This window comes from Sinocyclocheilus rhinocerous, unplaced genomic scaffold, assembly GCF_001515625.1.
Source record: "Sinocyclocheilus rhinocerous isolate Xijiao unplaced genomic scaffold, SAMN03320098_v1.1 scaffold1615, whole genome shotgun sequence".
Taxonomy (NCBI): Eukaryota; Metazoa; Chordata; class Actinopteri; order Cypriniformes; family Cyprinidae; genus Sinocyclocheilus; species Sinocyclocheilus rhinocerous.
This window is the reverse complement of record NW_015645292.1, coordinates 23,302-41,427: the sequence shown is the minus strand read 5'-3', so window position 1 is coordinate 41,427 and position 18,126 is coordinate 23,302. Positions and strand designations below refer to the sequence as shown.

Below are 18,126 nucleotides of genomic sequence, written 5' to 3'. Positions count from 1 at the left end.
GAAAGTGAAAGTAAAATGTGCACGGTGTTTTTAAGCTATTTAAAAGCGAGGAAAAGAGGGAAAATTCAAACGAACTAAAAACGAACAATTGCTTTACGCCGAATTGCCGCTATTTGAAAGTGAAAGTAAAATGTGCGTGCCGCTTTTATAAGCTATTTAAAAGCGAAGGAAAGCAAGGAAAAGAGGAAACGCCCCCGCCCCCACGGTGTTACCGGTATTACCGGTGTCGTCACATGTCGATTAACCGGTGAGAAAATTTCCTCACCGTCACAACCCTACTCATAATTTCCGTAAATAAAAAGTTTGAAGTTTATGGCATGCAATTATGAGTTTATATCTCACTATTCTGAGTTTATATTCTGAGCGAAAAAAGTCAGAAGTGTGCAAAAAAAAAAAGTCTCAATTACCCTTTATATTTTTAAATCCTGTGGCAGAAACAAGCTGAGCTTTGTCTGATCTACTGTTTCTTTACACATCAGCAAAAATTTAAATGTTCCTATTTGGACTATATGTTAATAATTTTACATTTTGTTAGAATTATGCAGTTTTTTCATTCTAAAGACTTATTTGTTACTTTTGTACAATAAACAGTTTTGGTTCTGTGTTAAGCCTCCAGTCAACTTCTAAAGCAAAGCCAGTTGAAAAACAGCACTGGATAAAACTAGAGATGAAGCAGGTTCTTGTGTTTTTCCTCAGTGTCTCGTGCTCTGGGAATCCCATGCAGGGTGGTAACAAACTTCTATTCCGCCCATGATACCAACAGCAACCTTGTAATCGAGCGTTATCTCAACGAGAAAGGAGAAATAGACAGCAGCACCAGAGATATGATATGGTATGAAGAACCACGTCTTTTATCCAAACATGTTTTAAAACACTTCTATAAAAATAACACATGCAGAAAGTGATTTGTCAGTCAAAACCTGTATTTAAAAATACAGAAAGCACACATTTGGATACTTACAGTATGTGTTTATCTGTTGTAGGAACTACCACTGCTGGGTCGAGAGCTGGATGACGCGATCCGATCTCCCTCCGGGTTTTGACGGCTGGCAAGCGAGTGACCCGACGCCGCAGGAGAAAAGTGAAGGTGTGCAGACGGCTCTTTCTTTCTGTCATACAGCAAATCAAACATCCCTAAGCTTAAAGGGATAGTTCACCCAAAAATCTAAATTCTGCACAGCAAAAAAAGTATTTTCCATTACAACTACATTCTTAAATCAGGATACATTAATTTGAGAAGCAGAATGACTTAGGATATTAAGTCTTGTTTTTTGAAAAAATATATCAAAATTGAGTTTATGCGTAAAACAAGAAAACAATCTGCCAATGGTGTCAGAAAAATAAAAATCATTCAAATGGAAAACAAGATAATTTTTCTATAATTGTTTTTCTTACCCTATATTGCCAGATATTTTTTTCTTGTTTTAAGAAATAAACTCACTTCATTTGAGAAGCAGAATGACTTAGGATATTAAGTCTTGTTTTTTGAAAAATATATCAAAATTGAGTTTATGAGAAAAAAAAGAATCTGCCAATGGAGTCATAAAAATAAAAATAATTCAAATGGAAAACAACCCTATATTGCCAGATATTTTTTTCTTGTTTTAAGAAATAAAATCACTTAATTTTGATATATTTTTTAGGAAACAAAACTTGAAGTAAAACAAAAGCAGCAAAATTACTCAAGATATTAAGTTGTGTTTTCTTAAAAATGTATCAAAATTAAGTGAGTTTTTGCTTTATACAAAAAAAAAAACATATCTGCCAACAAGGAACAAAAAATAATCTTGTTTTCCCATTTGAATTAAATTTCTTTTTCTGACCCCATTGGTAGATTTTTTTATTGTTTTAAACAAAAGCTCGCTTTTTCAGAAAACAAATCTTAATATCTTAAGTGATTTTGCATCTAAAATAAATATATCTTGATTTAAGCATGTTTCAATATTTGTACTGGAAAACAAGACAACAATTTTATATTCTCAGGTTTATATATATATATATATATCCTTTTTTTTTTTAAAACCTGAGAAGTTTCTGTCAATAAAAGTCCAGGTAACCAAAACTTAAAAGCAAGATTTCAAAATCAATCCCTATATATTGAGCAATTTAATCCAAGTCTTGTGAAGAGATACGATTGCTTTATATGATGAACAGATTTAACTCTGTCAAAAAGAAAATTATTTTAAGATCTCAAATAAATAAACTAAAATAAAGTAGCTGAGAAGTGTCTTTCTGTCTCTCAGGCGTGTTCTGCTGCGGGCCGGTTCCTGTGCGGGCGATAAAAGAGGGAGAGCTCACCTTCAAATACGACGCACCGTTTGTGTTCGCGGAGGTGAACGCAGACTTAGTGCACATCCTGAAGTATAACGATGGGAGCACAAGGAAAATCGTGAATGACCAAAAAGTGGGGCAGAAGATCAGCACCAAGAGCGTAGGCCGAGATGAGAGAGAAGACATCACACACCTGTACAAATATCCTGAAGGTAGGAACACGCAAACAAGTGCACTTCCTTTCAATAACCACGCGCATGAAGAGGAGGTTGATTTTGCGATGACCTCTTGCAGGTTCTGCGGAGGAGAGGCAGGTTTTCGAGAAAGCAAACCACCAGAACAAGCTGCATCAGCAGCAAGCGAACCCTGGGCTGCAAATCACCATCAAGCTGTCGACGGGGATCAGGAAGGGCTGCGACTTTGACGTCTTTGCAATCGTGACCAATAACACCGAGGAGGATAAGAAGTGCCGTCTGGTGTTTGCGTCACGCGCCGTGTCGTATAACGGCGTCATCGGGCGCGAGTGCGGTTTCAAAGACCTGCTCAATGTGGAGCTGGCACCTGGAGGAGGTGAGCGGCCTGTGCTTTCATTACTGCACTGCTCTATGTGTTGATGTGTGATTCAGTGTGCAAAGGTGAGCGCATCTACATAAGCAAGCTCTATTTTGTGCACAGACATTTGATAAAAACATGCTAGCAGTGCATTGGCCAGGCATTCACATAAACATTTGCATATGCAACCAAACGTTATGCTAAGTATCTATCATTTTGACGATAGTGGTCCTGACAGAAGTATGGTTTTGGCTTTGGTAAAGTCATTGTAATGCACGGCCTAGAGTGCAATGACTATTTTTAATAAAAGGCTGTTTTAAATAAATAATTATCCAATATTGAATCGATTTTATTAGATTTTATTAGTAGTAGTAGTATTAATAACAGTTATTTATTTTATAAATAAATTGATTTATACATTTTAATATTATTTATGTTATTATTGTAAACATTTTATATTATTTAATTATATTTATATTATACAATAATAATATTGCATATATAATTATTATTAATAATAATAATAATAAATTCTTTAATTATTTAATTTCTGATTGAATGATCATGTAACATTATGTATCATTATGTATGATCATTATTTAATTTCTGAAGGCTCCAGACCAGCAAACTGCCAAAACCTCTGCTTTTATAGAGCCGCTCACACTTGCTGATGATCAGTTAATCAGTAAAGGTGTCCTTAGTTTGTCACACATGGCTTTTCCATTTTGGCCTAGTTTTTGTTATTTATATTTAGTATTTAGTAGAAGTTGTGTAGATGCTTTGTGTTATGCATGTACTGTAGTGCGTGTCCTCACTATGTTGTGTGTTTGTTCACAGATAGGAAGGTTCCTCTGAGGCTGAACTACAGTAAATACTGTACTAATCTAACGGAGGACAATCTCATCCGTCTGGGCGCTCTGCTGATCGACTACAGCACCAAGGAAGCCATGATGGCCATGCGTGACATCGTGCTGGACGACCCCGAGATCAAAATCAGGGTACGACCACAGGATCACAAGTGGACATGACAATGGAGATCATATTCATGCTGATGTATGTGTGTCATTCCAGATTCTGGGAGAACCCAAAGAGAAGCGTAAGCTGGCGGCAGAGCTCACCTTACAGAACCCGCTGCCAGAAACCTTACAAGGCTGCTGCTTCACCATCGAGGGCGCAAACCTCACCGGCGGCAGCAGCATCACCGAGAAGTAAGAACTCAACAACGCTGCTGTGTGTCTTCAGTAGAATGAGAAAGCAGAAACACGGTCCATTTATTTAAATGCACATTTTGGGATATCACATGAAATAATGCTATATGGAAGCATGATAAAGACGCAAATACTATTCAAATACACTTAAGTCTGATAATTCTATTATAATATATATTATAATATTTTTCAATTACTTTTTATTATTTAATATTAGCATAAAAACAATACTGCTTTAAATTGTTGTTTTTCCAAAAAAACAAAAAAATGTAAAAGTTTTCTGTTACTCATTTAAAACACAATAAAATTTAATATGCTCCCTTATTGTTTTATATATTTTAATATGTACACGTCAGAATAAGCATGTTGTTTGAATTTTTACATAACTATAAGTGTTACACTGAATGACAATGGAACATTATTTCAACCAAATTTTGACATTTTATTCTTCAAAAACTTATTTGAAACCTTAAATGTAGACACTTTACTTACATTTAATGTGCTTTCTATGGACATAAAATCACTTTTGTAAATTTCTTTTGATGCGTACATCTTAACATCTTTGAGCCATTGATACAGATTTATATTTTTGATGTGTACATACTTTAATTATTTTGAGCAGTAATAGCAGCAATAACAATAATTTATTATTATTATTTTTTTTTTTTTCAGAGCCACATTTTGAGATATCACATGGAAAAATGCTAAATGGATGCAACAATATGCAAATACAGTTCACAAAATATACATGGACAGGTTGTACTAACTACATGGGTTAAGGTTAGGATTAGTTAATACCCACTAATTATCCAGTTATTGTAATAATAATTGTAGTAAGCACACTAAAAAAAAAAGGTTGTAGAAACCTTTTTACACTTAGAAATCTCTAGCAAATTTCACCAATAATTACAAAGAAATGGCGAGTAATTACACATGAAAGTAGAAAGACTGAAATACTCCAATTCTCTTTGAAATATGATGTTTTACAGTGCAGAACAGGATCGTAAAATGAAATCTGGATCTAAACTTAATCCTTAAAAAAACGTATATTTTTAAAATAAATAAAACGTACAATTCATAAAATGTGCATAAGCTAGAGTTAAAACATTTAACATTTGTGCATCAAAAAAGTCTGTGACTGAATAATTCACTGTCAGACCATTATCATCTGTTTTAACATTTTTCAAAACTCCCCACAATCCCAGATTTTCAGGGTGGTCCTCTCACTTCTAATACCGACTGTACATTTAAACACAGCGAGGATACACCTCATGCTGTTCTTTGCTAGTGTCTGTTAGTTAGATTTCTAACGTGTAAATATTTATTCGTCTCAGACTGGAGTCACCCATCGAACCCGGGCAGGAGGCCAAAGTCAAAATCTACTTCACTCCCACTCAGTCTGGCCTGCGCAAACTCGTGGTGGATTTTGACAGCGACAAGCTGGGCCACGTTAGAGGATACAAGAACGTTATCATCGGGAAATGAGACCCTTCGGTGCTGGAGAACGGAATGTGAAATCCTCTATTTTTCCATGTACTTGTTAGTATTCACAGAGTATTACGTTATCTTTTATATACTGTATTTTTCTAAGAATGTGAAAGCCAAGCTGGGCAATATGCAACAATAAATGTCAAGAAATCCTTTCATTTTTAGGACGCTGAAACGTGCATATTCCTGGATGTGTTTGGCGCCCCATTGCATTGTGGGAAATATCATGCTGTAAAAACACAAGAATGAAAATGATGCATGCATGGAAGAGACAGTAGTTTAAGAGAGTAAACATTTTATATGCAATTTTTATGTTTTTGGTATCTTTATATCTTTATATTCAGCTGTGACTTCATTAAAAACCATTACGCTATTACGTTTTTAATCTGTTTTCATTTAAAGGCCTCACATCATGAAGAACCTAATTTGAATTCTTGAAAAGTGTAAAAAAGGTTATTTTTTGATACTAAGCAGCAAAATCGACTCTCAAAAGTGACATCTGTTTGTTCACATTAATCATGCAAATTTATAACGATGCCCATTGAATGTGTCCACTAAGACTTTTTTATGTCCAAAAAACCCATGACTAACCATTTTTTAAATCAATGTTATTTCCTGAGGTTCTAAAATTATGATACGAGCCCATTAAAAGGTTTTTCTTCAGTTTCATCATTGCACACGTTTGATGTACTTCAAATGATGCCCAGAATGCGGTTATCAACATGAACACTAGAAGATTATCTCAGCACATGACTATTCATTTGCCAACACAAGAAGTCAGTCAGACAGCGTACAGTTACTGATCACACGCTCTTTTCCCAAACACTGTTGCTAGAGCACATAAACATTTACATACAGCATTACAGTCGAATCAGACGTTTGGCATCATTTTCTGGCCACATTCACTTTTGTTTCATAACAAGTAATAAATTAACTCATAAAAATGCAGTTGATCCCTGTATTTCCCAATGTAAATACTGCAGATGGATGAGAGTGAACTGTCATATGTATTGAAATTAAAATTTAAAAAATGGTTTGTTCTCCCAGGCTTAAAAAGACATGAGTAATTGATGACAGGATTGTAGTTTCGTGGTGAATAAAACAGAATAGAAACTGCTTTTATATTAAATAAATGATGTTCCTCGGAAGGCTATCATCACATTTAGGCCCCAATAGTATAATTTTTGTTTGAAAATGAATCTGAAGATTATAGGTTTATCCAGAGGGTGGCAGTGTTGCATCATGCACAATTTACAGAAGAGCCTGATAATAAAAATAGCATGAACACGGTATCTTATCTCTGAACAGAAGACAATAAATCAAGCTTCAAAAGCATATTTTCAGACTTTATAAACTATCATCACAAAATTAGAGTTGAGCAAATAACAGCAACTATTTTTAATGTTTATATGACTTAACTGAAACGTGATAATACACTAAAAAATGCTGGGTTAAACACAACCCAATTGCTGGGTTTGTCCCTATTTTATCCAGCACTGGGTTGTATTTAACCTAGTATTTTTTAGAGTGTATCTTCAGAAATACCATAAAGTTACATAACTGACACATCTTCTTCCATACAGAACATCAAAGCAGATATACAGAAGATGCATCATTAAAATCACTTTAACGTCAGAAAACTGCAGTTCAACTGTTCAACATTAAAGGAAAAGCCCATTTAGAAATGTAGCTCTATTTCTAAGTCTTATAAAGCACACACACACACACAGCCATTTACCATCTTGTGCGCAACACATTTTTGTCATGATACAAGCTAAACAAATGAAAATCACATACAAATAAAATGTGTAGGAGTATAGATCAGTAAAGGTAAACATCACTAACACAAATAATATTTTACATTCAGTCCTTATCTGTCCTTCCTTATTAATGAATAAATTAATATGTCACTCTCTGCCAGCAGCTAAATTCACCCTCTTCGTTTCTTCTCAGTCATTAATAATCACCTCTCATTTCTGCTGCTGTTTTATTAACCCTATTCTTCTCCTCTCCTTACGATGACCAGATGACCAACAAATCAGGAGAGGTGTAGCCTGAGTCAAACCTGAACTTTTATACCGACGTGCAACGCAAAGAAAACAAATGTTTGCTGACTTCCAAGTGTTTTTAAGATGACCAGCAAACAGAAATGGTTCCAAAAGTGAGTAGGTTCAATTCTAAAAGCTATTAAATAGTTTGAATCACTTTGTCAGAAAGTCATAGAGGTTTGAAATGACACGAGGATGAGTAAATGATGACAGCAAACTATCCCTTTAAATCTACACATTGCTGGTTCCTTTTGATAGAAGAAGCACAAATCAGTTTCAGTTCGCAATAAAACTAATGTTAAGACTAATTATGCGGACAACTTGTGTCAGGATATGGTTAGTAACATCAGGACTGTTCTAGTTTTATCGAGGCGTCTCTCTTCTCACGTGCAGTTTTCAGCAGGACAGTCACTCTGTCTTCACATCTCTGCTCTCTGATTGCTGTTTCTTCAATCTTGTCTTGTTCCCCTCGTGGAGCTGATGATGATCCTCTTTATAAAACTGATGAGCCACTTGCCATGTCCTCTGCTCTTCTTCTTTCTTATGGTGGCCCTTCTGATGGTCTTCAGGACCTGCGTTCTGCTCTGACGTGTTCTTCTCCTCTTCTTTCTTCTGGTCTCTGTTGTGGACGGGACTCAGGACGTCTGGCTGTACCTGCAGATACGCCTGAACTCTGTGCCGCTGGGCTCGGCTTTCACTGAAGTCGATGACCTGACACTCGTACGTTCCCTCGTCTGATGGTCTGACGCTAGACAGACGAAGCTTATGTGAGATGTTGCTGCCAACCACTTTTACCACCTTAAAACAAACACAAATATGAATATTGAACAAGAACATTTAACTATCCGAGACTCCCACAAAACAAGTCCTTGTAAGCTAATTAAGTTTGTGAATTAAGAAAACCAATCATGTTTATGTGCACCAATTAAAATTAGTCCATCTACTGAAGAAGCATGTTTGGAGCGACATTGAGACAGATTCTCTCACAAAGCAAAATTAATGAACATGAATATACAGACAGGTAAAAGCCCCTCATGGCCTTTATTTTGTAAGTAACTCCACTCTTGTTTGTTGCTGTCAGGGACATGGATAAGAATTAATGAGATAATTAAATTACTGCAGAATTACTTAAAAATTATTTAAAAGAATTGGCAAAACTGACTAATTTCAACAAGAAAATAGCAGGAACAAGTCTTAGTTTGATCAGAATGTGCTGATGTGAATTTGTTAAGAAGATCCCAGTAGATGTGAAGTGCCAGAATATATGTCAGAAGAAGCTAAATATAATAAATCAGAATATAATGCATATGTAAACCTGATCATTAAGCACTTACATTTAGTCAAATTAAGACAAATTTCAAAATGCAAAACTCACGCTTATTTTAGTCGCCCCCTTTGGTGTGTTTTCCTGTGAAACCACCTGTACACACACATTCAAAATGAAAATTAAGTGCTAAACCAAATATATTCTTGGAAAAAAAATCATCATGTCAATAAAAATACATAGCTTGAATATTGGGTAAAATAGTCCAATTTATTTAGAAATATTTTTATACTTTTATATATATATAAAATCTGAACAACTAAAAAGAGTCTTTCCTGATTGGTTGTCCATGCTGGTTGCTCCGCCCACTCTCTGCTGTGTCTGGTGTACCACCACTGGATCTCCAAGGAGACGGAGGAGGAGCTAGCACCTCTGAAGGAGCAGGCCATCTCCACATCATCTCCAGCCTGAGAGACCACGTCATGAGGAACCTCGGTGAAAAGAGCTGAAGAGAAAGAGAGATTTTAAAAACTACACTTGATACCTTATGCATTTTGTTGACCATTAGTCATCCTGCTCTCTCTTATCAGCTACTGGTTCCGTGAATCTCTTCACACAGATACTTTCAGGCAGCGAAGACTGACCGGAAAAGAGAAGAAATTGTTGAGTAAAGAAAATTATAGTTGAACCACTGATGTCACATGGACTGTTTTAACGATGTCCTTACTACCTTTCTGGGTCTTGACCGTGGTAGTTGCGTTGCTGTCTATGCAGGGTCAGAAAGCTCTCGGATTTCATCCAAAATATCTTAATTTGTGTTCTGAAGATCTTACGGGTTTGTAACGACATGAGGGTGAGTAATTAATGACAGAATTTTCATTTTTGGGTGAACTATCCCTTTAAAGGTCTGAGAGTCCAATGCTCAGGAAAACAAATTAATTGCAAAAGGACTGGAGATAATTAAGCAGACACATCTGAGGACAAACAATATAATGAATTCATAACACACAAACACATACAGTATGTGTGTATGCCAGCTGCCTAAAGGGACTCAAATGTTCCAGAGAGAAACAGCTTCTGCAAACTCCTGTTCTCCATGTCTTCATTAAAGAACCTTTTTTCACTATGAAGAACCTTTTTTTGGAATGGGAAGGTTCCATGGATTTTAAAGGTTCCTCATAGAACCATCAATTCCAATTAAGAACAATTCAATTCAATGAAACTTTTTAATTCAATTCAAACTTTATTTTTGGTTTATTTCATGACATTCAATTCAATCTTATTTTTGGCTTATTTCAAGACATTTTCATTTTCATATCACATATTTTACATATTCAATTCCTGTGTGTAGATGTAAATGCTGTGCTGTAAATAATAAAAATAACCAAGGGGAAAAAAAAATTTCCCTTAAAAAAAAAAAGTTTAAAAAAAAATTATTGTTATTACATTTGCTTGGGCATCAAAGCACTTTGAAGCGCTTTGAAGATGTTCTGATTATTTAGCGTATAGTTCACATTTTCCTTACTGAGATGATACAGCATCTAAAACTTAAAGAATGAATAATAATAATAATAAATTCCATTCCAAAGTATTATTTTGCTGCACATTATTCATATTAAAGCAGCAAGAAAAGGGCTTAATATTCAAAATATTTATTGTAGTGAAATGGTTATTATAGTTAATTAAAACAAAAACTGAAACTAAATTTTAAAAACCATAAAAAAACATTGTTACTTGAAATAAATGTTAACTGAAATAAATTCAAATGTGAAAAAATAAAAATAATAAAGTTAGTTGCCAAGGCTACATTTCTCATTTTTGATTTAAACGTGATGTACGAAAACAAACACACTGAAATAAAAATGAATAAAACTATATAGACATTAAATGACAAAAAAAAACTACTAATGAAAAAAACAACAAAATTACTAAAACTTTAAAATGAACATGGAAAATATAAAAATAAAAACTGATTCAAAATATTAATAAATGACACTAAAATAACTTAATTATTCATAACAAACATACAGAAATTCAAATGTAGTCAGAATTACAGAATATAGCATATAATTAAAAAACTCAATTGATTTGAAAAGTAAGTCCTGCTGCAAACAAAGGGAATAAAATGAGGCCACTGTAAAGCCTCCACCACTTCCCTTTCTATGTCTGTCTGTGGTAAAACAGGCGTCATAAATCACACATTCATAAGGATGAAGGATGACATTAATATTCTTACTGTGGAGAGAATCTGCTCAACAACTAGATGCACATTTGATTGCACTGAAAAAATATGTTGTCTCTCTTAAAAAGCAAGCACAAAGACATTCAATGCATACTGCTTGAAAGCATACATGAAGTCACTCAATTAATATAACAGGCCTACAAAAATCATCATAATCTTGATTGTTTTTAAAAATGAAGAATAATGACAAATAAAAAAGCAAAAAGAGTCCAGACGGGGGTTTAAAAAACCCACCACAGATGTGCATGTCTGTGCTGCATTAGAGTCACTCTCTCTTTCAGGAAATAAGCACGTAATTGAGACTAAAAAGAGACTAATGCAATTCAAGCAGAACTGAAGCACTGATCCACTGAGACTTCATACCGTCCCAGAGCAGATTTCTTCTAACCCCAGGGATGGACACTGTGAAGCATGCCTCATCTCATCTCCTGACACACTCCACACGTCTGCTATATGCTTCATGTCAGGCTGCATATCAGAAACATTTGTGCATTCATATCTATCTATAATCTGTCTGTACCGTGTCAGTTTGTGTACTGCACTGGAAACTATACATTGCATTGTATTTTGTACTGCATTGTACAATATATGTGCATAGAAGTAGATAGTATTGCACATTATAAAACTGTTATGACATCTGAACCTAAATTCTGATTGGGTGAGCAATTAAGATACTGTTATAAAAAGCAGATAAACACAAGTTGCTGCGTTAATTAACACCATTAATTCCCAACAATTGGCTAAATACACTAAATTATGTGGTAGAATATTTTAATAAATATTATGTAATATTTATAGCATTTGTCATATTTTAATTAAGCTATGAATAAAATATAGCTGATGAACAAAATGCATAGCAAAAAAAAAAAAAACCTTGTTCAATGTATGCAGAAATGTTAATAATACGCCAATATATTACAATGATATGATTTATTTAGTGCATTTTTATGTTATCAACAATAATAGCTACAGGAATTATTTTTGATTAAATCATCAATAAAATGATTGACATTTTATGAAAACTTCACAGTCGATTTAGTCAATTTTACAAACATTTTCAAAGAAACAGCACGTAAAACATTGAATTAACGGTAAAGTTTTGAAGTAGAAAGACTGAAATGGTATTTTCTTGCAAAATATACTCCAATAATCTTTGTTTTGTAGTGCAACTGAGCCAAATTGGTCTGTACAGTATATGTTTTACATTGAGATTTTATCCAATCAGCTCCACACACACACCATATAAACATATTTTCCCTTTGCGTCTTGGTAATTACTCCCTGATTTCTGCTCTTTGTTTCTGTAATGAGAATATACACCGTGACCATCTGTTTTCTTTGTTTGGAATGAGAAAGTCTGTGTGTCCTACAGTTCCTCTGGTCATTAATATGCAGTCTCCAACTGGTTGGTATAAAGGTGATTATCCAGAGTCGAAAATGCTGCAGTGTTATTGTCTGAGAGTCAATGTGCCCAGCACTAACACAGACTCCATCATCTCGCTCTTACATCAGTCTGTTTAACATATTTTGATTGCTGAAGCTGTATGTGCTTCATCACACTCATGGATCACCTGTGGCAGCAGTTACAGCTCTCTCTCTCTCTTTAGAGAAGTCATTATAAGCACTGCACGATTGACGCTGAGATTTCAGATTGCTCTTGTTATCACTCAAATGCCATGACGTTGTGTAAATATGAATTTCCAATGCACATGAAAAAACAAAAATTCTTCTCTGTTGGAGCTCATTTCCTAATCTAGCCTAGCATTGTATACTACCAATATTGTTGGCTGTGTGACGATGTCTTATGTTCCTCTATAGTAACTTGCTATGGATAAAAGTGTCTGCTAAATGCATAAATGTAAATTCATGTTTTCTGTATGCACGAATGACAAACTGCATTTGTAAAATGTGCAAAACACAAGACATTGTGTTTGAAGAATAATGACACAGAGAACTAACAATTCTTGTACATTCAGCATTTTCAACATTTTTATTTCCGAGAGCTTTATTTGATTTGGCTGCTTTTCTACCCACATAATCTTTTTGTATTTTTATTTTGTTGATGTTACCTATTCTTTTTCAATAATATTAGTGTTTTTTTTTTTTGTATTGTATATTATTTTGTATATTTTTTTCTTTTACACTCGCCTTGAGAATCTACCGTGAAATAAACTATAAACAAATATAGTAATAATAATAATTATTATAAGTAATTTGTAATTTGTTTGGGAGTCACTGCAAGCCCTTCAGCCGTGACTTATTCACTGTTACTTTTTTTTTTAAGTAAGTTCGTTAAATGCTGTCCTTCCGCTAAAAAATAGTTCCTGACAGTGACAGCAAATGGCAAGAGAATTGCTGCGCCTACTTATACTATGCCCTAAAAGTATGTACTCTTTTTGTGAAGAAAAAGTACATACTTTTGAGTATGTAGCAGAAGAGTATAGGCAAGCTTTGGGACAAACTACTTCGTCATAACTGCGTCTTTAATGGATGCGCTGTTGCTTAGTTTTCTTATGGAGCTCAAATCCGCTGTGTCATTTATTTTTTTAACACCATGCATGCTATTTTCTCACACACAGACATCTGCTTATCTCTCAGCATGAGAAAACGTCTGTTTTCCATCTTTTAGTTTAAAACAGATCGATTCGCAGCACAGCTTGCAAGCGGCATTACAGTGTAAATTGATGGGCATATAGACATACAGAATCATAACTGAAACAGAAAACGAATAAATACAGTGATATTCCCTCCGCTCTTCGGAAACTGTGGATTCAGCTGACTCACTCATTTGTTGCCACCTACTGGTAAACTGATGTAACCTTCAGAAAGAGTCCCTGTACACTCTGGAACAAACACAGACAAGTGAATGATACAAACTACTGTTGAACTGTATGTATGTAACGCTGCTCGACCAATCAGATTTAAGGTATATCACATGATGTCATAGCATAAAATAGCATACTATTGTTTAAAATGTTGCATACTGTCACACAGTAGGCAGTTTAAAGTATATACTATGCAGTATGGAGTATGAATGTGAATACTGTTTTAAGCCCCTCCACTGTTGCTTTTGCTGGGTTGCTATCCTGTTGGTAGATGAGTTTTCTTCCCGGTTCCAGTGTCCTTGTGGATTGCAGAAAGTTTTCTTTTCATTCTTTGTACTTTGCTTCCACTTTTTCTATTTTTATGAGGTTTCCAGCAGAGCAGCATTACCGCGCAGCATGCCGTAGGCTACGTTGCCAATGCTTTACACATCATCCTGGATACTTCCCCTGACGACTGATTTCCCAGGAACCTTGTCTTGGAATGTTCCTCGTTCTTCATGAAGATGTGTTTCCATGGAAATCCACTAATGTAATTTCATGTGCATAATTGCATGCTGGTGCAATCAAATCAAGTTAATTATGCATTCAATAACTGTATTATTTTTGATTAATTCAGTGAAATTAATTACCTTTTTACTCTAATATTGCAGGCTACACTGTTCTACATGCATAAATGCATAATTGCTCTATACTGTAACCCAAAGGGTGAATGCTTTTTATATGCATATGTGTAATGCTTTATTTCTTACTACGTTTGATATATTAAGCAAAATTGTAAGCATATTCACAGTTAAAGACTGTAGTAGAGTGACTGTATATACTGTAGCTGTTAGTATAATGTGTATTTTAGGATGACTGGAACACTGTATTGACCAATCAGCCTTGCTGATCAGTTTGTCAATGACTTTGCAACAGTTTTTGACATTTGCAAAACTGGCTACCAATAGTTATGGGAGAAATTAAGCTCTTTGAAACTTTGAATCAATTGCTTCGCAAAATGATTCACGGTTTCAAAGTGCTTGAAACGCGACAAAATGGTGATGCCTGCTGGTCAAAACGGTGTAAATGCAACTAAAACTGAGTTCAAACATGGATAAAAACACCTTTTACAAACCAATTGCAATGTTTTATTGAAAGTGTAATCTATTACATGCAATTAATGAATCATCTAATACCATTAAATATGAAGTGTCTGTATAAAAACCTGTTATCTCATTCATTTGTAGGGTATTTTGTTTGTTTTATGGAGAGCTTCCTTTTTAATATATAAATGTGTCATCAAAAATGTCTACAAATTTATAGCAATGATGTAACAAATTCTTGTTTACTGAAATGTTTCAAGTTTGATACATAATTCGAATGACTGGTTCGAACAAATGATTCACAAATGTTTTGAAGCTTCACAAAAGCGCCCATCACTAGCTACCAAGACACCATAACATCATATAACATCCTAAAATGTTGGATTCAGACATGCCTTGTTGCCTTCCTACCTATGTACACAGCACATTTTTTTTCAGATTTCCAGCGTTAAAAATCTCATTGGTCTTCACTGCACCAGGTAAATGCAAGCATTGCCTACTACAGCGATTCTCAACAGGTTTAGCACTGAATGATGGAAGTGAGTGTGTGTAAGAAGAAATAATGAATGAGAAATAAGGAAGTTGTTGACACCAGCATGATATTTGTTCATTCTCAGCTCAACAAAGTGTTGGTTTGATCTCAGCTGGAGGAAGACCTCCATACGGACGAAGACCTACAGCAGAGGTCAGACCCAGCTGGACCCCCTGTCTGAACAAAACCCCCTGTAGACATTATTAAACCAGCTCGTGCTGACCTGAGACACGGAGAGAAATCTCAGCGGACGAGGAGATGGCAAGTTCTCTGCAGTTCTGTGCAGCAAAACGTCCCATCAGACACGTTTCAATACACTGAATATACGAAGCACACAATTTTTAAAGAAGGAAATCACATTAGCTTTTATATCCCAATTAATAACATTTACTGTTAAATCATTTTGCTGCTTTGGTTTGAACAGATCAGTGCTGCACCAAATTCTACAATGAAAAGCTGACATTTTATTTAGAAACATTCCAGATGTTTCTTCATTTTTCTCTTTCTTTAATTGAACAAAACATGTTTTTAAAGCTTAAACTGACTTAAATTCTGACTTTTTTCCCTCACAATTCTGAGTTTATATCTTACAATTCTGAGAAAAGACGTCCAAAGTCAGAAAAGGTGCGTATTGCAAGCTATCAACTCGCAGTTGCAAGGAAAAGTCAGAATTGTGAGTTTATATCACACAGTTCTGAGGAAAAAAAGTCACAATTACTATTATTTATTTATTTATTTATTTTATTTCGTGGTGGTAAGCAATTCATGAAACAGCAAAAAATGTAAAAGAAAACTATTACATATCATAATAATAATAATAATGATGATGATGAACTGATGTTTTGATCACTTAGTATTTTTTTTAATCATATATTTATAAAAGTTACAATTTGTGACAACTAGCCCCAACCTGACATTTATGAAAAATACTCATATTTATTTAAAATTGCCATGAGAACACAGATCAACTGTTTATTTTATGCAACTGACTCATCTTAATGAATGTCAGTGTGGTTTTATTGTGTTCATTTGTTACTTATATTGCAAAAATGATATTAGGAATTTAGTTTAGAGAACAGAATTCACAAAAATTATTCTATTTAAGAGTTTTAAACACAATAGGTGTTAACTAGGCCACTGCTAGATAAAACACGCATATGTAAATGCAATTTTAACCAATACTTTAAAGTTTCTGGAATATATACTCTGTGACAACTTGCCCCAGTCTGTCCTGTAGTCCGATGTATTCACAATATTCTATTTGTTTTAATTTGGAATGCGTTAAAAATACTTAATGACCTATTTCTGTTAATACCATATAATTTATCATAAAAAAGAATCTTAATCTTTTCTGACTCTAAGAAACTTCAGATTAGCAGTTTTTGAAAGTTTTACTTTCAAAAACATATCTTAAACTAGCCTAATTTCAAGCTCAAGTATTCACATATGTAAAGACAAACACTTCATAAAATCAGCAAAAGAAGATCAAAAAGTATTGAGCTTCCTACCCGCTCCGTATGATGCCCCAGAAATGCGAAGTGGGCAGCTCGTTTGAGACACATCCCACCACACTCAATGCCATTCCGTTTGTTTCCGTTCCTCACACCTACCGTTTCCAGATACGGGATTGTCCACTGCCAAATTCACGCTGATTTGGGCATAAAGTCCCACTGAGTGTATAATCCACAGCATCTCTCCAAACGAGCCCATTCCTGCTCTATGCACTCATCAGATCTTGCCGGTAAAGCTCTGTGTTCCGTCACGCTCCGGAGCGCACTAATTGCCCGCGCGGCTGTGGCGGAGGAGCACACGGGGGAGGGGCGCCTGTGATGCGGTCTGCTGAGCATTCAATTAGGCGGAGCGATATAATTCATGAACCGTTTCTGCTCGTACTATCAGGTATGAGACCGGGACAGTGAAAGTCACTTTGTGCGTGTGCAGACTAAACATTTCCACAGTTATTGGCCAGGATTAAATTTAGATTTAGATTTTAAGACTTCAGCAGCTTTCTTCAAGCACTGAGCTTTTGTTTTGGTAGCGTGTCAGTGAGAAAATATGGCAGATGCAGAGTCTGTTTTGACAGTAAATTTTCATTTCCAACAAAGCCAAGTTGCATGTACAAAATATGATAGTATTATACAACAGCACCTTCATAAAATTAATTTAAAAAAGGAAAACACATCTAATTTACATACTTTATTCATCAATTTGTACACTCTAAAAAATGCTGGGTTAAAAAGGGACAAACCCAGCTATTGGGTTGTTTTGACCCAGCGGTTTGGGTTGTTTTGAGTCAAACCCAGCATTTTTTTAGTGTAGAAGTAGAATTTTAAAATCTTGATTTTTACTTAATTTTTTTGTTGTTGTAGAAACGGTACATTGTCATCTTTGCTCCAACCAAAGTGACTTGAACACACATGACATCATAATTTCACCTATGCAACTTGTAAATACGACTTTCCCAGGAATACTTGAATGCACCATTAGATCCAAGAAAGTCTGACCTATATTATTATTATTATCACCTGACATAGGCTACCACAGTAAATTGCTGTTCATTACATGATTTCACACACACACACACACACACATATATATATATATATATATATATA

General features: G+C 34.9%; 2 protein-coding genes across 2 annotated transcripts in view; one reads left to right on the top strand and one right to left on the bottom strand.

Annotated features, from left to right (window-relative positions):
* The window catches only part of tgm2b (transglutaminase 2b), a 17,719-nt gene extending 11,808 nt beyond the window's left edge, over positions 1–5,911 (top strand). Inside the window, exons 7-13 of the mRNA XM_016509398.1 lie at positions 697–832; positions 984–1,087; positions 2,244–2,483; positions 2,566–2,841; positions 3,661–3,821; positions 3,895–4,031; positions 5,366–5,911. Of these exons, the coding sequence (XP_016364884.1) occupies positions 697–832; positions 984–1,087; positions 2,244–2,483; positions 2,566–2,841; positions 3,661–3,821; positions 3,895–4,031; positions 5,366–5,516 (1,205 nt within the window). The 3' untranslated portion in view covers positions 5,517–5,911. The remainder of the gene's footprint in view (positions 1–696; positions 833–983; positions 1,088–2,243; positions 2,484–2,565; positions 2,842–3,660; positions 3,822–3,894; positions 4,032–5,365) is intronic.
* A 1,877-nt stretch (positions 5,912–7,788) lies between these two features.
* LOC107705887 (V-set and transmembrane domain-containing protein 2-like protein) lies at positions 7,789–17,244 on the bottom strand. The gene is made up of 4 exons (XM_016509397.1): positions 17,122–17,244; positions 9,167–9,336; positions 8,943–8,987; positions 7,789–8,365 (listed from the first exon to the last, which is right to left on the bottom strand). Exons 1-4 carry the CDS (start codon positions 17,219–17,221, stop codon positions 7,976–7,978), a joined length of 705 nt encoding a protein of 234 aa, XP_016364883.1. The 5' UTR covers positions 17,222–17,244; the 3' UTR covers positions 7,789–7,975.
* Positions 17,245–18,126: the final 882 nt, after the last annotated feature.

Coding starts and splice junctions, on each gene's coding strand:
- LOC107705887 (XM_016509397.1), bottom strand. CDS start 17,221: ATGGGCTCGTTTGGAGAGATGCTGTGGATTATACACTCAGTGGGACTT. Junction 9,337..17,121: donor CAATCCCGTATCTGGAAACG/GTAGGTGTGAGG, acceptor CTTTCTCTTCAG/CTCTTTTCACCGAGGTTCCT. Junction 8,988..9,166: donor CAGCATGGACAACCAATCAG/GAAAGACTCTTT, acceptor GTGTGTGTACAG/GTGGTTTCACAGGAAAACAC.